Source organism: Kwoniella shivajii, chromosome 6 (assembly GCF_035658355.1).
Source record: "Kwoniella shivajii chromosome 6, complete sequence".
NCBI classification, from domain to species: Eukaryota; Fungi; Basidiomycota; class Tremellomycetes; order Tremellales; family Cryptococcaceae; genus Kwoniella; species Kwoniella shivajii.
This window is the reverse complement of record NC_085913.1, coordinates 619,909-641,009: the sequence shown is the minus strand read 5'-3', so window position 1 is coordinate 641,009 and position 21,101 is coordinate 619,909. Positions and strand designations below refer to the sequence as shown.

At 43.1% G+C, this 21,101-nt stretch overlaps 6 protein-coding genes across 6 annotated transcripts; 2 read left to right on the top strand and 4 right to left on the bottom strand.

Annotated features, from left to right (window-relative positions):
• Positions 1-1,303: 1,303 nt before the first annotated feature.
• Positions 1,304-5,198, bottom strand: IL334_004718 (uncharacterized protein; the record flags this gene model as incomplete). The annotated part of the gene is made up of 10 exons (XM_062936435.1): positions 1,304-1,385; positions 1,450-1,763; positions 1,829-1,902; positions 1,970-2,051; positions 2,104-2,180; positions 2,256-2,331; positions 2,401-2,605; positions 2,665-3,015; positions 3,073-3,143; positions 3,219-5,198. The coding sequence occupies 10 exons, from the start codon at positions 5,196-5,198 to the stop codon at positions 1,304-1,306; spliced, it is 3,312 nt and encodes a 1,103-aa protein (XP_062792486.1).
• A 1,772-nt stretch (positions 5,199-6,970) lies between these two features.
• On the top strand, positions 6,971-7,893 carry IL334_004717 (uncharacterized protein; the record flags this gene model as incomplete). Its single annotated transcript, XM_062936434.1, has 7 exons — positions 6,971-6,992; positions 7,088-7,135; positions 7,196-7,239; positions 7,353-7,459; positions 7,577-7,648; positions 7,717-7,798; positions 7,852-7,893. The coding sequence occupies 7 exons, from the start codon at positions 6,971-6,973 to the stop codon at positions 7,891-7,893; spliced, it is 417 nt and encodes a 138-aa protein (XP_062792485.1).
• Positions 7,894-8,450: 557 nt separating this feature from the next.
• IL334_004716 (uncharacterized protein) lies at positions 8,451-9,084 on the bottom strand (the record flags this gene model as incomplete). The annotated part of the gene is made up of 2 exons (XM_062936433.1): positions 8,451-8,939; positions 9,001-9,084. 2 exons carry the CDS (start codon positions 9,082-9,084, stop codon positions 8,451-8,453), a joined length of 573 nt encoding a protein of 190 aa, XP_062792484.1.
• A 4,736-nt stretch (positions 9,085-13,820) lies between these two features.
• On the bottom strand, positions 13,821-17,273 carry IL334_004715 (uncharacterized protein; the record flags this gene model as incomplete). Its single annotated transcript, XM_062936432.1, has 6 exons — positions 13,821-16,368; positions 16,428-16,686; positions 16,760-16,854; positions 16,916-16,999; positions 17,054-17,091; positions 17,163-17,273. The coding sequence occupies 6 exons, from the start codon at positions 17,271-17,273 to the stop codon at positions 13,821-13,823; spliced, it is 3,135 nt and encodes a 1,044-aa protein (XP_062792483.1).
• Positions 17,274-17,526: 253 nt separating this feature from the next.
• Positions 17,527-18,864, top strand: IL334_004714 (uncharacterized protein; the record flags this gene model as incomplete). The annotated part of the gene is made up of 6 exons (XM_062936431.1): positions 17,527-17,912; positions 17,977-17,990; positions 18,051-18,131; positions 18,194-18,369; positions 18,463-18,617; positions 18,711-18,864. The coding sequence occupies 6 exons, from the start codon at positions 17,527-17,529 to the stop codon at positions 18,862-18,864; spliced, it is 966 nt and encodes a 321-aa protein (XP_062792482.1).
• A 324-nt stretch (positions 18,865-19,188) lies between these two features.
• On the bottom strand, positions 19,189-20,181 carry IL334_004713 (uncharacterized protein; the record flags this gene model as incomplete). Its single annotated transcript, XM_062936430.1, has 1 exon — positions 19,189-20,181. One exon carries the CDS (start codon positions 20,179-20,181, stop codon positions 19,189-19,191), a length of 993 nt encoding a protein of 330 aa, XP_062792481.1.
• Between the last annotated feature and the right edge of the window lie 920 nt (positions 20,182-21,101).

The following is a 21,101-nucleotide window of genomic DNA, read 5'->3' as shown; positions in this document are numbered from 1 at the left end:
CTAAGATTCTCGTGAAGAGGCGCAAAGGTAGGGTGAAGGGAAGATGGTCCTGAAAGCGTTTTTGGTGTTGCCGAGGTGGATAGTGAAGGTACAAATCTTCGTTATCGCGAAATCATAATGTTCTCACTTGGATCTTGTCTTGACCAAAGATAAACTCGTTTTTTTCCGCTTCGGTCAGTATTGATTGATCGATAGATAAGTCTTGAAGAGAGGTCCTCAAGATTGATTAGATAGATAATGCGGATAAGTGAAGGCGGCTTCGCATAAAGGAACAAGTGGTTAATGACTCAGGTGTGTCGAAGGGTCAACGTGAACCTTCCGTAGTAGAAGTAATGTCGGAATACGGAGTATCTCTTCGTGTCTGAGCTTGTTTGATGCGATCTTTTGATGAAACACTGTATTCGAATGATCGACGTTCAATGATATGGAAAGCGTGAATGTGAACGCGTGATTCAATGGTGTGATTGTGATTATAATGTTGATGATGATGATGATGATGATGGGTTCCAATGATTGAGTGCGAGGTTTAGGATTTACGTTTTCCCATACCTCAAAAAGTACACCATATGGGTCTCACTGCTCATTTCATTTCTGATCTTTCGGTCGCACATAAGGTTTTTACAGCGTGCGAAGGAACGTGAGAAGGCAGACGGACCGGCAACATATTTGGTAAAGTTACAAGCGCACGAGCTAGCAGACTGAAAAAAGGAAATTCCCTGAGATATTCATAATGACGTTGTCCCCGCCTTTCATATTTTAAGGGTTCATTCGCCATAATATCATCGCTATCACCATCACCATTCACCATCACCATTCACCATCACCATCACCATCACCATCACCATATCAGCATCAGTGGCGCATATAGATCGACGCAGAGGTCTTCCTTTACATCATGCTCTCACACGTCGTGTTGGTTCCGGCAGAAAAGATGAATATATGCCCCAGATTAAATCAAAATCTATACCCGTCCTCACATAGCGTTAGTATTGAGATGCAAACGTACATAGTCGAGCTCAGTTCCCAGAGTCATATTGATGCTGTTTACAGCACACTTCAGTGGGTCGTGCGGAATCAAGCCTCGCCAGTATCATGTCCCCTGGTCAAGATGAGCATGTGAGAACAACGATGTCCTTCAAAGTAAGCGTGGACGGTGTCAACTGTGTTAAATCGATTGATTGTCCATGAGTAACGTTTCCATTTGGCGTTTCATTTTGTTATTATGTACACTCTATGATCTATCTATACACATGTATATAGTTTCTATGTTTGTTTGTTTTGCTTTTCAAATGCATCGAGCTCTCTAGAAAGAGAAGATACCTGAACCTCTTCTTCTTCCACCACCGAATGGATGAGTGACCGCTGCACTGACGAACAGACCGACACTGTATGAAGCAAAGGCGTCAGTACATGACAATTGAGCGGACCAGAGTACCATTATAAACTCACGTCAACCCAATAGCCACCGAAACCAATTGTTCCGCAACACTGAATCCATCGCTGTAGGCAGTTGAACTTCCATCACTTGATTCAGCGGCGAAGTTGAATATACCACCATTTGATAAACCTGAAGGAAGTTGGAACAAAATACCTGTGACGGTTACAGGGAAACTCGAACCATTCGATAATCTGCCGTACAAATTTCCAAGAGTTCCAACAACAAAACTTCCAATGGCAGATGTCATATCTGATCTTCCGGGGAAAGCTAGTGATGAGAAATGATTACTTGACCATCCAGCCGCTGCGATTATGACCATTATAGGCTAGATCAGAAGCGCATCAGCTGATAATTCTTCGGTAATCCAATTCCAGTGAGACAAAAGCTCACCAGTTCCTTAGCCCAGAGAGGTTGCTGATTTCTCAGTGAGAGGAAGAAAGCATACGCAGGACAACAGAGGAAATCTATAAAGCATCGGCTTATCAGCTTCAAGCTCTTCACAGTTGCTCCAACAAATCTGCAGTGACTTACACCAGTAGGCCGATGGGGTAACTTGATACCATGGTGCTCCACCGTGCGTGTTCGCGCAGGTATAGTCATTCGCATTTAAAACCTAGCATTTTCGAATCAGTCACTGCGGTATCATGTCAAGTACAACGACTCACATCGTGGCCAGTAATTTTCTCGTACAACACAGCACCAATGGAAATTCCGAAACCCAAAAACAAGGAGTAGATGACACCTACAGCAGAGAAGCAGACAATCAGCGTTTCTTCCTTTGCAATGCCGCAGAGTCATCATTGGGTCCATGACTTACTATAACCAATTCGAACAGCACCGGCGGTAATGTTTCTCGAAGCCAATTCTAGTGCACCACAGAGCACAATATAACCCTATTTGATCCCACATCGCTATCAGCCGGGGGCTCTATCACGTTATACGCAAGAAACGAGTGAACTCACAGGTAAAATCAAGACAACACCACCACTAACTAAAGCAGTATAACAGAAGATTTCGGTTGATGCTAACGCGGCAGCGACAAACGAGATGACAGTGGCAATAGCGATCTCAAACACGTTTGAAAACATATCGTTCCGAGCAGCTAACATTTGTACACCAACAAGTAAAGCTCCTAGAGGCATGGACATGAGAGCATCGACAAATGATCTATATAGGTGTTCCTGTCAGCAACGACTATGCAGCTCAGAATTTGGTGCTTTACTCACCCGTAAAAACCGATAACCACAATGAAGGCTGAACACATGGCACCAATAATCAAAGTTTGCCACCAATTATAATACACAGGAGTAGTCATGAGAACGTCTAGATCTTTGCTCGCTTGTTCCACCGACATTTTGTCATGAACCACATTCCAATACAGATGATGGGTGGCCAGTAATTTACCGAGATCAAGACCGGTAGCTTGTTTCAAGAACTTGGTTTCTGAAGTATGCGTAGCGTCGTCACCAAAGGAAATCAACATTGTTCCAGGCATGTAAACGACTTGAGCGTTAATTTCGAGTACTTTGGCTGTAGCCTGTATTTGAGTTTCAAGTCGATGTGACGGGGAACCAAACCTGAATAAAGGATGTCAGTGATCAGGCAGTGGAGAAGCAAAGTTATACTACACTCACATCATCAGGGCTCTGGCGAGTTTCATCAGGAATTGTTGTCTGGCCAAAATAGCAGCCACATGTTGGATGATCTGTATAACATGTTTAGCTGCCTTCACATTCGAAGCACAAGCCATTGTAAAGAAAAAAACCGCAACGTCACTTACGAAGATCTCCTGTTTCTTTCTAGCTTCTCTGGCCTTCTTTCTCCTCTTTTTTTCGGCTTCCCATTCTTTCCTTCTCCTCTCATCTTCGGTTAAGGGCCTTGAAAAGTAATCAGGACCACCTTTTTCGGGTGGTGTTCTTAGTGGTGTTTTGGCAGCGTTCATTAACCATTTTTCGGCTGATTTCATTTGTTTTCCACCTTCCTTGAATGCGTTTACGGGAAGATTCGCTAGAGAGTCTAATTTCAGTCCTGACATTGGTCTTTTCTTATGTTTACCAGTCGATAAAGTCAACGTTGAATCATCGGCATGTCGCATTCCAACTAGATCATCACTTGAGATAGCCTTTTTCTTGAATGAGATATCATCGTTTGGCGATTCGCCATCTCTTGATACAGCAGTTGATGAGTGTACTGAGGCGGGTCGGGATCCTGCTCTTGATTGAGGTCTTGAAGGTGGTCTCCAAGGTGAAATTTTGGAATCGGCGTTGATATCAGATGCTGAATATCGATTTAACTGGTATCCTGGTCTTTTAGCCGCGGGAGCTAAAGATGACGCGGCAGGTGTAGCAGCTCCAGATAAGTTTGCTGTATTCTGAATCAGAGCTCCGAATACCCCTGCACCACTTCGAGCTTGGTCGGGTCGTTGGTATTGGATTTGTTCCTTGGCGCGTTGGAAGAAGCCTGTGATTCCAGGCGAAGGTGGTGGTCTCTCACCATTCCCGGAGTATCTGGATGGTTGAGGTGCTAGAGGTGCGCCTGCAGATTCAGCAGTTATAGATGATCGATGAGGTTTATCGTGGATGATAACTTCGGCTGGTGTGCCGTTGGAGCCGGTGCTGGAGTGTGATTTCCTGCCGAAAGGCAATTGAGTTTTCTCTTTCTTGTGAGAACCGGGATGATGTCGATGAGAACGTTCATCGTCAGAGGAATATTCATCATCTGAATTAGGTCTTGAACTAGCTGCTGAGGTGTTCCCAGAATCCATTCCACCGTTTTGTTGACCATAAAGAGCAAGAAGAGATGATAGAACTGAGGCACCACCTGGCATACCTGGTGGTGCACCACCACCAGCACCACCGCTTCCTCCGCCGTGTGCATTATGTGCTAATGCGGCGAGAGATCCTCGACGAGGTTCAGGGTATCTTGCAGCAAACGCATCTTGAGAGGTTCTCTCCTCGCCTTCTTGCTTTTCTGGATCCTGTGCTGATTCTTCTCGTTGACTGGAGCCAAAAGCACGTTTGACGTTACCAGATGTCTTCACCCTTCGTCTGAGCACACCCCATTTACCAGTATGTGCTCTTACCAGATCTTGAGCAGTAGCATGTTGATGTTGATCTGGCATTTGAGGAATATTGGGAAGACCATCTGTTTCTCCTGGATCGATATAAGTTGGAACATGCTCTCTCATACCATTATCAATGATATCTCCTGGATCTGAAGAATGACTTCCTCTTCTTCCTAGATCCCCGCCTTCAGGTGGATCCACATCTAATCTGTAATCATAATCTTCGTCCTCTGTACCTTGCCTCGTTTCACTTCCATCGGCACTGCTTGTTCTACTTAAAGAGCTTGGAGGTCGAGGATGCTTGACAGAATCCTTCCGATGTCTTTCGAGTGCATCACGGAATTGTTCAAGATTACCTTCGTCAAGTTGATGTGGTGAAGCAGGTATAGGCTGAATGGGATGAAGCTGGACAATATGAGAATCAGATGTCCACTGTACACGTCTTCGAGGGGTTTTCGCACCAGATCCGGGTGGTGCTAAACCCGCGGATGTGCCATCTAGCGCATCTGCATCTGGAGGCGATATAGTGTTGGAATGCGGAGAGTGTCCTTGGGGAGATGGAGAGGCAGATTGAGAGTATGGAGATGCGAGACCGACGTTGCTTGTGTTTGTTGGAGAGGCATCTTCGGTCTGAATCTGAAATACAGGTGCTTGTGGAGTGGTTGGTGCTTGAAAGGGATTATCGGGTATTGACATGATGTGAATTTCGTGATGTGTGATATTTACAAAGCAAGTGATCTTTCTCTTCACGTCGATCGCCCACGATGGAACGTTGTTTGTCGTTTACTCTTGAGTTACTGTCGTTGTGGGTGGATCGTATAGGATATTTTCGTGTGGGGAAGTCGTTTTGATGGTGAGTAGATATGATACAAAGATTCCGAGATGAGATTAAGCTACAAAAATTGTTTTCTAATTTGACTACTGATAATAATGAAAGAACGATGGTAGAGGAGAAGACTATAAGTGATGTGATGGATGAGCGACGAACAATGCGTTTTTCAGTCTAGGCAAGTCTCGACTTTGACACTCTGGATTTCACACAGAATGATGAATGAATGATGATGATGATGATCGAACAGAGGGGAAAGGGTCTTTCGCAGCCACAGGATGTGATTTTGGATGGTGTCCCAGAAGAAGACCAGACTCACAGGAGGGTTTTGGTTCGCGTAGTTTGGTAGCGAGCTGCAAAGTGACTTTGACGTGAACGAAAAAAGGAGTGACGAATTCAGGTCGACGTGGTAATAAGGGTTTCAGTTTGATACCCCAAGCGATAAAGAAAAGTTTGTTTAGGGGTTGTCGAGATTGTTTAAAACTAAGATTTACCCTGGATGAAGGATGAAAGCTGTTTCGGTAAAATTGAACAATCGTAATATATGCACAGCTTGAAGTGTTGGGTCTATGTTGGAGTCCTTGCTGCTTGTGCCAAGGATAACGAGAATAACAAGACAGTCGTAATGGCAACGGTTATGGATTTCTATGGAGTTGGAAAAACTTCGGGATATGGTTATGAATCGGAAGCATAAACGTGGAAAGGAAGGTGATAGGAGGGCGGAGTGAGGAGAGTGATTGCGTATGCACTGAAAATGCAGTTTTGGTTGTGGCCGCCGGTACAATAAGGGGGGAATTTTGCGTTATTTGGTAATGATTCAGGGATACCGCCGAAAGCACCAAAACTATATTTCAAAGATAATTGGGGGGTCAATTGCTTGTGCGTGAGAGTTGTGGATGATCTATTTGGGCAGATGTAGCTTTGTGAGTACTTCTAGAATTGCTTGTAGGTCTTGTGAAGGTTAGAGAATGATTGGAAACATGCAGTCAGTCTGTTGCGGGCGTTCATGTGATTGATGACTCTTTGCATGCGCCCGGAATAGGTAGAAAACCGTAGTACCAGGTGACACGAATATTACTTAGGTTATCCTTAGCTCAATATGTCCCAATAGAATTAGACCGAGCAGACCGGCTGTTCTGGGGTACTCTCCTGCAAAGTCCAAACGATGAATAGTTTCTCCAGACGGGGCAAGTTTATCGGTGATCTTTCGTTACCATAATAAACCCTTGACGGAAAAGTCGCACTTTTTAGACGGTGAATACAAGAAAGTGGGATTTCACAAATGACTCGAGTATTCACTTCACGTTCTGTCTTGCTTCTGCTCCCTTAATACTTGTAGTGGTGAATGGGGTGATTGCAAGTGGTCAGCAGCATGGAATGAGGGAAGACCTTCAGCCAGCATGACGTTAAAGAGTTGTCACAATCAGGCGCGCGATTTTTAACAATATTAGGCACCGGATAATTGGCCATACTGACATACATGATAGGCTCATGAAAGGGAGATTGGTTTGTTGTCGTGTCGAGGTGTTCAGCAGACGTGTTTTTTATGGTAATATAGATAAATCACTATATTCATAGACAGCTCTGCCAAAGCGATAGCATCATCCATAGTGAAATTGGTGTAAAGTGATCATACACAATGTGGTTAAGTGATGCTCAGAGTGAGTTTTACATGTTGCTTGCCTCGGATTGATTTACTGGCATACGTGTTACTGATGCAGAGGCGTGACTAACCTTTTCTTTCGACATGTTTTAGAAATCGGTATAGCCTTAGTGGCGTTTGGGATATTCTTCCAATTCCTAGGTGAGCCGTTAGACCAGAAACACTTGGAAATTCGGATCAGCTGACTTGTTCTCTTGATAGGCATAATACTGTTCTTCGATGGACCGTTATTGGCTTTAGGCAACGTTAGTGACATCCGCCTTATCTCAAGTCTCCCCTCGATGACTTACTATTCTGGACCTCCTGAAACATAACAAGGATGACAATTCAGCTGACTTGGCGCTGAACACGGATGTAGATCCTTTTCTTATCAGGCTTACCACTTATCATCGGACCAACAAAGACCTTTTATTTCTTCTCAAGAAGAGAGAAATGGAGAGGAACATTATGTTTCTTCGGTGGAATGTAAGGCATATGTCTATCCATGTCTCGTTCATTTTCTGAGAAACCTCTACTACGTCACGATCGCAAAGCACAATCATCGCGTAGGTCTTATGCTGACTTGTGTGTGTGGATTTACAGTTTATTGGTCTTCTTCAAACATCCCATTGTTGGTATCGTCATTGAGTTTGTAGGATTTATTGGACTATTCGGGTGCGTAAACTTCCTCTATCACCTGAAAATACAATATACTGAATCATCTAATCTCCTGGTTATCAAAGATCGTTCTTCCCTGTTATCCTCCAAGCACTCCGTCAAGCTCCATTTATCGGTACTTTCTTATCGTTACCTTATGTCAGAGGAGTGAGTTGTTTCCTCTTGCACGTATGGCCCTAACGCTGACTTGCGCCATTTAGGCTGCAGACCGGTTAGCAGGTGTGAGACAGAGTGCAGTGTAAGGGATGTCCGGAACCGGTCAAGGTGGATACGGGGAATGAAAAACCAGCATGCATCTTATTTGTCTCATTTCCTAAATTTAGTGGAGTTGTTTGCAACGACCTTGCTACTCGTCAAGATCAACATGATACACAAGCAAGCATACATACATACGAGCGCACGGATACAAGATGCGGTAAGGTAAATGTATAAAATCTCTATAAACAAGGTGAATAGGGTGTAGGGCGCGAAATCGATAGGAATTGCGCTGACTAGGCGATGCTACGCTACATAACAAAGAGAGAGGTGGTGAAGATGAGATATGCGCGATCGAGGAAGTGGAAATCATGAAATTGGGCGCTTAACACTATCGAAACTATGGTACCGAGCCTAATCTCATTCTGATATGACAATTTAACTCGCTCTTGTAGGTGATTGTAGTGGCGTTTCTGAACAAAGTCTTCTCAACAGTATACAACATTCTTCCCGCGATGGCTGGGGTGGATTTTTTATCTATATTGAATGCCGCAAGACCATCCTCCCTATTCTTTTGATGATTCAGTAATGGCCACAAGCTTCTCTAAGTACCCTGTTGTTTGAAACCATTCCATTGATTTCTTTCTTGACCATCCCATATAGGTCTGAATGCATCCTCTGCGAAACCTGGAGTCTCTTTTGGACTGGCTTTGATGGGTAAGACAGAAGCGTGATATGGTCTGTCTTCTTGACCATTTCCATTCCCTTGACCTTGACCTTGACTTTGACTTTGATTCTGGAAGGATTGGTCCCGTTCATCCCTCTCCTGAATGGTTGTAGGCACGAATCCTTTTTCTTTCTTGGAAATGTTATTATAATTATTAGGGGAAGACGATATCTTGTTGAAAGATTTAGGTTGTGGTGAAGAGGAGAAGAGGAATCCGGTATTTGGTGGTGGTGTATTCCACGATGATGCGGGTGCAGGAGGCGGCAATGGTCCTCCTACAGATGAAGTAATGGATGTTGCAGGTGGGGGGATTGGTCGATGGTGAATATGAGGAATTGAGTTATTCAATGTCGAAGTGAGTTTCGCCTGTAACATACAAAGAAAAACGTTAGTGCGACGCCCTCAAAAATGATACACTGAAACGTACATGTAAATCACGCAAATCATTTCCTTTTGGCCCAGCATGTAAATCGCCTGACAAGGACGCTAAGAGATCATCCATTGACGCCATGATGTAGCACTTCGCTTTCTCGTCTGGTCTAGAGTCAGCGACTTTGTTCACGAGGCTTGATATATTTTAGACTGTTGGCGCTGTACCAATTCTTGCCTTTGGCCAGATCCTGTTTGCCGTTGCGTTGTCCAGGTTGAGGAAAGTAAAGTGATTTATGAAGTTCTGTATTTGTGGTGAATGTATTTTGCGAATTTCGAAAGGCGGTGCTTTTGACCCCTTTGCGGGGTGGGATGTATAGTCGTCCAGTGAAGTGCCTTTGTTCTTAGGGAAAGAGTTGCGCCTGTTATCGCATGAATAGACGAGTGATGATGAACGTATTAATGGCAGCAATGATATTATCGGATGATATGTAAAGTGAGATGGCTAAGTATGTCGATTGGAGATTGACGAGGCTGGGAGACGATGAATCCAGATGTGAAACAATGGATACGGATTTATCGAGAAGAACAAAGGATCAAACGTTTCTTTTGATAGTATATAAGCTGGAAGATTATGACTAAATTGTCGAATATATTCTCACGATGTGTTGAGTGAGGAGAAGACGTAGATGAGTCTGGATCTTCTTCTGCAACTGAGATAAGGTGATATAATTCAAGTAAGGATTGAAGATAAGAGGGAACTAGAAATTATAAAGTTGAACGAGAAGATAGATGGGATTGATTGATTCTATTAGTGGTATTATATCCGGCTATTGGAAAGGTTCTAGGGTCATATCGGATAAAGTTAAAGGAAAAACGGATGTCCCATCAGAAACGAGTGGCAAATGAGAGAATGAAAAGTACCGGAAACATTTCGTCCGGATTGTGCATCTGGAAGATAATTTGCCGGGGGGGGAAGGGGGATCAAATGCAGCAAAATTAACCATATCTTGGATCACTTGTTGCGAGAGTGAATTGGGAGACAAAAAGAAAGATAGACAGAATCGCGATAAGCAGTGTGTATATAAAGCTTTCCTGCTCCACGTCTTTTGGGTATAGATGGCTCTTCCTTCCAGTGCTATTTTTGACCGATCCATTGTCCTTTCAATTGGATTCAAAAAAAATCTCCTCGGGGCGAGTCGAACGCCCGACTTTCAGATCAGCAACTTTAGGTATGCTAATTACAGTCTGACGCTCTAAACCACACTAAACTACGAAGAGGTAGACTGAAGACGTTTCGTTTCACAAATACATATAGCTTTCGGCTGCATACCAAAATCAGGTTGCGTCACGGAGAGGGACCCGGTCTTTTGAAGAGCTAGCTTCTTTCATTCAAGACGCCATGGATGTAGCCAGGATACATTCAATATACAACGGACCATAAGAGTTATAACAAGGGTTTATTTATATTACAATATTAAAGTGAGAAACCACACAGGAACTGGGGCTTCACTGTCGGCTAATAACACTTGTTACTCTAGTCGTTGTAGTCGCATTCCCACCATATTCCGAGCCAAAGTTTGTGTTTTGAGGTTGATTATGATGTGTATGAGTGTGTGTATGATGATGTGCGATATTAAGACTGATTACAGGTCCATTATATCCTCTATTTCTGCTGATACTTCTAGACATAGTATCTAACCTTTGACCTATTTGACTACCCCACATCTCATACCCCGTTTGCGAATAATGATGGTAATGTTTACTTTTTGGATCGCTACAGATAGTGAACAAAAGTCAGCTCAAACTAATTGAAGTCACTTGGCAGGACGGATGGATGCTTACTCGAGCTATTCAAGACGAACGAAGATTAGCTACATGCTGCTGTAAATATGTAGGGGACGATCAATCGAGATCTTGATGGACTCACACTTTTGGTAGATATACAGCCTCCTCTAAGTCTTAAAGGTGCACTGTCATCAAGGTCGTTGATTGTTGTATCTATTTACATCGGCATGAGCCTAATTCGCAAAATACCTAATGTTCAACCACAACTTTCGGCTTACCTTCGCCTTTCCGACAGAACTTCAATAGTCTCATTATCTTCATATCGAATGATGTATAATCTGATTCTTCAGTGGTTAGGTAGGTTTTTGTGGTTATGATCGTTCTACATGGTGGGAAGGGACCAGCTATCTGCAAGAAAAGACTTGTTTATATATGTATCAAATCACTTATATCATTTATCCTTTTTGAATCAAACGTCTATCATTCAAAATGCTTGATTTGTTTATAACCGCGGGTCTCTACGGACCCGGAAACGCAGATAAGCATATTAACCGAATATTCACCTTTTATCGTTCGGTGAAAAATCCGATCTCAACATCTAAACTTGCACGCGAATCAAATTTACCGTGTGCCTGCTGCATGTGAAGATGATATTTCCACTTTACATCTTCTGCGAATTATGATGGGCTGCATCGCAATGACAGGCAGACTAGGGGATTGGTTTCAGAATAAGCAAAGTCAGACGATGTCGGGTTGTATGGTGCTGTTCATCGATGCTACTGTATATTCCTGAATTACTTGTTCATCCCCATGATGAGTCAGTCATGCAAAATACAATCTCGTCGAGGGGGAATGTTTCCCATCATAGATCACTTAACTTGCGGGGCCAAGAGGGGTATAACGTTAAGCTCGTTATTTACCCTCCGCCGCCTCCGCATCCACCGCCACCACCACCGCTTCCACAACCTCCTCCTCCTCTACCCGAGCTGTACCTTTTTTTCTTGTTCCCGCTGCGAGCACATTAGACACACTCCAACCTTTGAAAATCGCTGATTCTAGAAGACTGTATGATACTCACTCAATCTAAAAAAAGCCATTGAGGTGGGTGTAAGAATGAAGGCGATCCTATAATGTGTAGATTATCACTTACACCCTTAGATGAACAACAGCCACCTCGAAGTCTCATCGGTGCTTCAAGCTCCTGTGCATCCCTCTTGGACAGAGGGTATGTATTGCTTCCTACTCGAAGATTTGTCAACAGCGAGAATTGTCGAACAAGTGTCTCGTACCTTTATTGAATAGTTTGAAGAAACGTTGAAGGAACATCGTTGAGATTGTTTCGAAACAAGTGTGAAGCAGAAAATGCTGAATGTTCAAAGTCAGCTCAGAACAATCACTTAAATATATTTATGTATCCTTCCTCAAAGATTGAAGCAAGAAGTGTGTCCAAAGGACTCTGAGGGCTCGCTAAGAAGGCTTAACCCGGTATACCGAAAGGACGACATGATGATCCCCTTCTATCGTGTATGTGACGGGCAAGTTTGAAGATGTTCACTATGACGCTTCTCGTGTTTCATTCATGAATGCATACAATCTGACTGTACATTGCCGGGATCCCCGAGCGAAGTTTTTTGTGTACTCGACTGATATGACCACGCCTGCTTGAATCATTGTAACGACAATCGCGGAGTCTATGAGGCATTGAAATACCATGCAATCAAGCTTCAGACTAGAAAATGCCGAAACGATGAACGTCATCGAATGATTGACATGTCATGGAAAACATATGTTTATCGGTCTTTTCTATCATAAGCCCGTCACGTTTTCTCCCTTTCGCTTTACCAGCGTCCTCCTTCTTCGACTACTGGAACCCAGCTCTCTGTTACCGTTGATACCATCTTGTCGAATTCTTTATGGAATACTAGACTCTCTCACCTTTCTCCCTCAAGCTGACTCTCACCTTCTGTTCGCCCAAATGATTCCTAGAAACACTACAAGTAGGATCTGGCCTATAGGATTCATGTAATATGTCGTTGCGGCGGAATCTTTGAAAGAGCAACTCATGATCTCTCCTTTACATTCAGGTATAGTCGTATTGCCGAAAGTATATCTTGCTAAAACGGAGTCTAGTTGACAAGCGTACATTGTTTGATTATCGGATGTGATTGTTGCGTTGATGTTAGACTGAAAAGCTCCACAGATGTTTTCCGCGCAAGTTTGATTGCTAAATGTACATCTTGAATCTGACGGCATGGTCGATGTAACCTCTATTCAATTTCACTTGAGCTGCTGATGTTGAGGTAGTCTTTTTATGGCGATAAATGCGAGAGAGGTGGATGAATGATGAGGAAGAAGGAGAATGACGTTCGAGTGATCATTCGAATTTATCAGCTTCACATGTGGATTGGACATAGGGATGAACCGGCGCTCGACTTCTGGATCGGAGATTTTGGATGAGAAGATCACCTGATGAATGTCTGTCAATGGTCTTGGCATCATATGCTTCATCAAAATTAAACGTCTCTTAGTCCGATGTTCGGAACCATTGAGGAATGATCAACACCTGACTATGCTATAACTGCATATATGAGGTAATGATGGGGGAAAAGAGTTTGATGCGGTGCCGAGCCTCCCAGCGACTACAAAAAGATCAACGTCCATTGGAATTTCCTGACATCTCCTTCTGATAGTCATATCATATTCTGAATCTGCATTCGTCGTTTCTCAGCAAGCTTGGCATCTCCACACTTGGTTAGATACTTTACCCGGATCCAACCCGAAACCCGACCAAGGATCCTTTGTGAAAATACTAGACTCAATTTTGGCTCAGAACAGATGGATCACGAGTGCAGCGCGGGTGTTATGCATGATGCTGTGCACTGAATTGACTGAGATGCTTTCGAGACCTTGGTACGATCACTTCAAACTTGTATTCAGTCGGGATGATGACGAATACCATTCGGATCTGACGAATCCTCCGTGTCGCCATTCTTCGCTTGATATTGTCTGTCTGAATCAAGCGAGATTCAAGATGACCATCATTATATTCATGTAAATTCGTAAGGATCGTGAGCATCGCTTAGTGTCCCTCTATATAAACCCAACTTGATCTATCCCGATAGCTCTTCTGACAGTTATGATGGCTACTAATTCTTTTATGAATTCTTCCAATAGTACACAATTATCCAATATCACACTCAGCGACACCTTCTTCGGCAGCTTGTCTCCAATTGAGCGGGTATTGCTATCATTGTCGTTGTCTATCTGATCATAATCTGATGGTCCTTCGTTGAAAGACATCGCATCTGCAAGAGTGTTACTTGAGGATGAGATCGTCCTCTCGTCAGGGGTAAGAATAGGTGGACTACGAGAATTCCATGGACCATCATTCATTCGGGATTCTGATGGTTCTAATTGTAATTCAAGACTTGTTTGTTGGTAGTGTGACCTAAAAGGGGACGGGTTGAGCATATCCAGCTCATCCACTTTGATGGGTGTAGAAGGTCCGACTTTCTTAGGTGTCGAGCCCAGCATACTTCCTAATGTAGGCGTCGGCTTCTGAGGAGTACTTGACGGTGTCCTCTTTTTGGGAGTCAAGAAAGATTTGATTCCACCTACCAGACCCGCTGCAGATGGTCTCTTCTTCTCATTGTTGGGAGTTTCCGGAAAATCGAATATTGAGGGCTCGACATCCAACATCAGATTCATAGCTTCATCTAAATGATCGGCAAATAATAATCCTTGTCTTCTTTCAGCTAGTAGCCGATCAAAAGAATCGATGGAAGAACGATAGGATGATATACTCTGGATGAGTTCAAGTAGGATTTGATAGATGGCAGGAACGGGTATTGAAGGTCGATTGGCGAATGAATCGAAAGCAGAAGTTCGTAAACAGACGACATCGATGTCTATATCTGAATCTGAATCTGGGTCTACATCTGAAGCTGAATGCGACCTATAATCAGATTGGGGACCTTTGCCATGTTTAGCTTGAGATTTCCATGGATCCGCTTCGATTCTAATATCATATAGCAGCAACCCTGCAAGGGATCGATTGGGACATATAGTAATAGAGCTGATCGCACCTGTCAAAGCGACATTTTGATCGGGAGTATTACCCATAAATTGCCCTAGTGATTGCAGAATTGACTTGATAAGCGGGTCTGAGGGGTTTAAGCGATGTTGCGGACTTTCTTTCAGTATATCCAAGTTTGCGAAGACTTTCTCCTCATCTGCCAAGCGGAACAGAGGGTTCTGCCATAACCGGAAGCATCGATCGGATTCTATCGACGCTGCCACATCGGTCAGATAGACAGCGTAACCAGCAGTCACCTCTGCGGAAGACGACGAAGGGTCCAGGCGAGTGATGAGTGAGCTATACAGCTCCACTTCTTGTAAGCGAGGGTCGTTCGAGTAGACAGGATGAGGAAGGAATGTATCGTCGGCCATATCTAATTCTGTTGGGATAGGTCGTTTGGCTAATGCTGTTGCTGTTGGATCTCTTATTATGGACAATAAGCCCTTCACCGAATTTTGACAATGATCGCTTGTTAGTGTACGTAAGAGGCGAAGAGCAGCTGTCGATGAGACAGATTCTGCAGAATGAAGGTTGTCGAGTATGAGATCGTTTAACGTGAATCGACCTTCTTCGGCAAAGTAACCTGCTTTATGTAGAGGTTGATCGATATATCCCATAGCGCCTGTGTTACGTTTATTCTTTTTATATTGAGTAGATTGTATCGTGTCACCGCCCATGAGAAATTCAAGTAGACGATGTAGCAATGGACCGTCATCGAGATTCGAAAATAGAACATCTAAGTAAGTGAGTACGGCGACAGCACTTCCATCGTGACTTGAACATTCTAATATGGAAGGATATAGAACATTATCGAGGAAAGAAGATTGTATGGCGTCCAAGGTCGATTCGGAAATTGCACTGCCTAGCACTTGTGTAGTAGATATTTCTTGAGATGAAGGATCTGCATGGTGAATAGTGGAGTAACATCGATGTATGATATCTTGTAGGAAGCCGAATAATTTTAAGATGAGATCCAATTGATCATGTACTTCTGTATCTGTAGATAATGGTAAGTCGGAATCTGGAGGATTATTTCCTGCACCAAGATGCATTCCTCCTGAAGCTGCTGAAGAAGAACCAACTTGTTCTTGTTCTTGAGTAGCTAATTCCGCGAGAGAAGGTATGCAAAGTTTTGATGGTAAAAGGGAATATACTGCTCCTAATCCAGCAGCCATAACTTCTGCGAAATCTCCATCTAAGATGAATTCCCCCAGTGCATCTCTAGCATCTTGAAGCGGATCAGATCCATTATGATTATCTAATTGAGAACTACCTGTAACGATCTCGTTTGATGGTAAGAAAGCGATATCAAATAAGAATAGAAGACCTGCTCTGGCTGGATCACCAATTTGACCTTCTCGATGAACGAATCGTAAAAGATAGGAGAAAAGCAGGAACTCGAAATGATGAGTACCTGTTTTACTTGATGGACCGGAGATACCTGTATGTCCTGAAGGTGCAGGAGATAGTGCCCTATCAAGAGAATTAGGATTAGGAAATCGAGATGGATGAGGTTGAAGCCATCCTTTATCATGAAAGAATATAAGTAACAACGGAGGACTAGGATCATTGTCAGTCTCCATAAGAGTATAATGTCAAAGTTGATAGGCATCACTCACTAAGCTACCATTCTCGATGCCAAAGTACACATCAAGCCGACCAAATCTTCTCCTACATCATCATTACTCGCTTTTCTATCTATATTTGGGCTCATGCCAGCAGCTCCAACTATTCTGGATCCTCCATCAACCTTCTCTTCTGGTTCTTCACCCACACATGATCTCAGTAATCGACGTAGTGGCCGATGAACTGCATTATGCACCAGAAATCTCTCAGATAAAGAGACGATCAAGTTGTTGATAGCTCGTAGTACCTCGGCTGTACAGAGAGTGAATTTTAGCTCTCAGATTGGGAGGTGAGAGGTGAAAATGGGTATTAAGTCGGAACATACCTTTTATACCATACGGTCTGTCAGGTTCACATAGTCTTTCGAGTTGTGAAAGGAGATCATTTTTCAAGAAGTATTCGAGACAAGCTCCAGTCGTGCTGTACTTCTCAGATCAGCTGCCTCTCGACGTTATTGTTCCAAGGTAGAAGACTAGCTCACTCTTCATCCGTTCTGTTGCTCTCATATACTAGTGCATCAACAATTTGTCTCAGTTGAGTTGGAACTTGGGTAGAAGCTATTCCCCTATATCGCATTCATTAGATACTGCCACGGCATGCTATAATATATATCACTTACCGAACTATTTGTCTTTCATCGGGTTGCTCCAAGGTTGCCTTGATCACTGTTTCAGCTCATTTTGGCCTTTTGGGTCGAGAAGTCAGCTGGATAGGTATGGATAACTCACTTTGATCCTTTGCCAAGCATCATCGAATTCATCCAAATCATCAGGTGGTTTAAGAAGTTTGGTTTCTTTTGATGTTTGAATTAATCTAGAGAAGAAATTCGATACTTCCATGATTGGACCTTCAGGCCCTCTCTCTACTGAAGGTTGGATCAATACCTCACAAGCTTATTCTTTGGATGTGATTGTGTATGATTGTCCATTCATCAGAAGACAGCGACAGAACAACGAGTAATCAAGAAGAATGAAACTCGCGCTCGAGCAAATAAATTACCCCGGAAACATCTTCGATACGCGTTTCTTTCATAACACCCTGTCTTTGTTTTCAACTTCTTATTACATTTCTTATTTCGTTAAAACGATCACCATGGCAGCTCCTTCAGCTTCAATATCCTGTCACTACCGAAATCATCAGAATACTTCTGGATCGACTCGAAAAGATCAGGTATATCCATACTCATCACCGCTTGAGAATCTCTCTTCCTTTTTCTCTTCATCGAAATCAACCTCCACTTCTCCTTCTCATTCCACTTCTCCTTCTACTTCCCATTCGTCATTGTCATTGTCAACAATCAGAGGATGGATACCCAAAGATCCAGTCATAGTAGGGATCATCTCAGCCGCAGGAGCTACAGCTTTGACCCTGGGGTCAATTGCTGGATATAGAAGATATTGGAGGAGGATAAGGAATGCTAATAGCGTTACTACCGGGATGCTAGAGAGAAAAACTTGGATAAGGGGAGTGGTAACTAGGTGAGCTCCTTTACGATGACCGATTCGGAAAGCTCAAGCAAGCTAAACATTACCTGGACTTTAGTGTAGGAGATGGAGGTGAGCTTGTAGATCAACGTCCTGAGGTGACAGCAAAGCTCATACTGAAATTATGAATAGATAATATGAGGTTATATCATACACCTGGACCATTTTTTCGATATCCGTTCAAGATACGTACGATACCAAGTACAGTCAAAGGTACATGTTATTCTTCTCGATTTGGGGAGTACCGTATATCTGATTTAGTGCATCACATACAGAGCTGAAAGACGAAACGATACATATTCGAATAGCAGGAGTTGATGCACCTGAAAATGCACACTTCGGTCAACCTGCTCAACCTCATGCTAAAGAATCATTAGAGTGGTTAAGATCTACTATTATAGGTAAAAAAATGCGATGTCAATTATTGGCTAAAGATCAATATAATAGAATTGTACGTATCTTCATTTTTACCGTCTGATCACTTGCAGTTCAGTTCAGTTGAGATTAAAGTTGTTTGGTGCTTATTTTATTGGAACGATGACAGGTAGCCGTACCTTATATAAATAGATTATTGTGGTTTGATAAACCATTACCTCTTCTCATGCTGAAAGAAGGTATGGCAGTTGTGTACGAAGCAGGGGGTGCTGAATATGGTCCTTGGGGATTGGAAAAGATGAAATTTATTGAAGCTCAAGCGAAGTAAGTTCAGCCTCATCCGATCCGATCAATGAATTCTTTTCCATTTATTAGGATAGGCAAGCATCTACTGACCATCATTTCTTGTTCTGATAGATCATCGAAAAAGGGACTTTGGTCAATAAAGAAGTTCGAGCATCCAAGTGATTATAAAGCTCGTATGAAACGACCTGATGATATTAGAGTACCGTCTACCGGTGGAAAGGCACCCGGTAGTCTACTAGGTAGAATATGGGGCTATATCTGGTAGAAACTGCAATGTTCGTCATCTAGTGTACACCCAAGGCAAGTCATAGTACAACATAATCATTTCCATGCATTTATCATAAAATTTTGATTTTCATACTTGAAAAAGAGTAACCACCTTCTTTCGTCGTTGTTTCTCCTTTAGAGCATTTTGTATTTCAGCTTAAAATAATAATATATACACAAAAATCTAAAAGAACAGTACAACATGGTGACGAAGAGCTACAACGAAATCTCCCGAATCGATAAGAACCAGAAATCAATCCAGGACCACACTTTTGTGAATCTTATATTAATACATGATGTTAGAGTTGGTATCCACGAAAGTTTACTGGTTCTGTGAGGGAGCTCCATGTACTGCGTAAGGAGCCATGTTGTTCCTTCCTACATACAGGGGACGTTGAGTGTATGGTGGATTCCAAGTCTGGGGCTGTGCACCACTTGTAAAACGTGTGGGACCGGTAGAAGGGTTGCTGTATACTGGCAGTGGACGGTAGCCAGACGGGATATCAACAGTAATTGGTGGTTGACGATAACCACAGGGCATAGGTCCAGTATTGTAATGTATTTGCGGGCCATATAGGGGCGAATAGCTCTGGGTTAGAAGAGGACTGATTCGCATGTTAGGTGAATAACCTATCGACTGCGAGCCCGAATGATCTATTACCTGGTCTTGGTCGAGAGGAAAACCATGGGGGCCTTGAAGTGTTCCGGCGAGATGACCCATCCGACGTCTAGCAACGTCAAGGTCTGTAGGGGAATATCTATTGGTGTGAAAGGGACTGTTACTTGATGCCCAAGATTCAACAGGAACTTGACGACTGAGATAATATTGCTCATATTCACTGTCAATACTCCCGCAAGAAGATTCATCCATGTCGCGGGTTGCGGTATTACTGGAATCGTCATTTTCTGTTTCTAGGTTCGCAGCATCATCAAGTAATTCTTTTAGGGTAGGTCGTGATGCCTCAGTCGGATCCAGGGAGACCGTATCGTGTTGGTATGGGGGCGAGATATTATCAATAGTAGTATTAAGCTCCCGACCCATTGCTGCAAGCTGTGCGAAAATTGTCGACATCGTTGTTTCTCCTTCAGTAGCAGCAGTAGCAGCAGAGGTAGAGGTGTTGTTGCCCCCGGGGATAATTCTGTTCCCGGATTGAGTATAAGAGCTAGTTGTCCCGCCTTCACCTTCGTCTTCTGTAACTTTATAGTAAGGGTGGATGTCGCCAGGATCGTCATCATGCTGATGTTGAAGGATTTTAGCGAGGTCGATCAGCTTGAGACCAAGAAGAGAAGCTGGGCTGATGGACTCTTCCTGCATTATCTTGATCAAGAGAGTGGAGGTAGGGGTATTTGAGGTCTCATGGAGCAAGTCATTGAGGTATTCCCGAGAACTTACTCGCTAGAGATCGGATGCAGCGGGCTCAATATTGAAGATTGATGCAGGGATGGGATTGATACCTTCATTAGAAGGTGGACATGAAGATGTCATCGCCTGGAGTCGAGAGGAAGAAGTCAATGCAATGTTGTCGCTATTCGCCATTCCAGACATTATTGTATGTGCCGAGGTGAGGCGCGACAAGCAATGATAATTCTGCCATTTGGAGAGAGAAGAAAAGAAAAGAAAAGAGCCAAAAGGAATAGTGCCCCTTTATATATACATCCTGTGTGTATGCCTGTGGGGCAACTAGAAGGAGGGGGAAGTCCAAAGAAACCGAAACATGACATGGGACATACACACTATTACTCGACACAAAATGAAAGCTGATTATCAGCGAGTCAGTGGCGAATTCCAACCTTGAAACATACAGTTAGTAATACCCGTGGGGGAGTACGCATCGAATATCCCATTCAAAATTACGCAAATGACAAAAATTATTTCACCTGGTGAATAGGTGGGTTTACCACAAACTTGCATACACCTCTGTGCAGGGTAAGACATGAACGATTGCGAGTGAACTCATGGCACAGAGATTCATTCTACCGTATATTTTGACATCATAGTAGTATTGTTATTCAACATAACATGTTTTTATATTTTGATTTCATATCTAATCTATGTATATATGCAAAAATAGGGAGCGAGGGAGCTAAAAGACGGATGTAAGAGAAAAGAATGTATATTGGTATTGTAACATTGAAAAAAAGAACGATGTTGAATCGAAATGATTCCCTCTTCCCCGCTACCGCACTATGCAAGTAATGGAAGAGACCACACTGGTAAACCATGAAACTAATCCA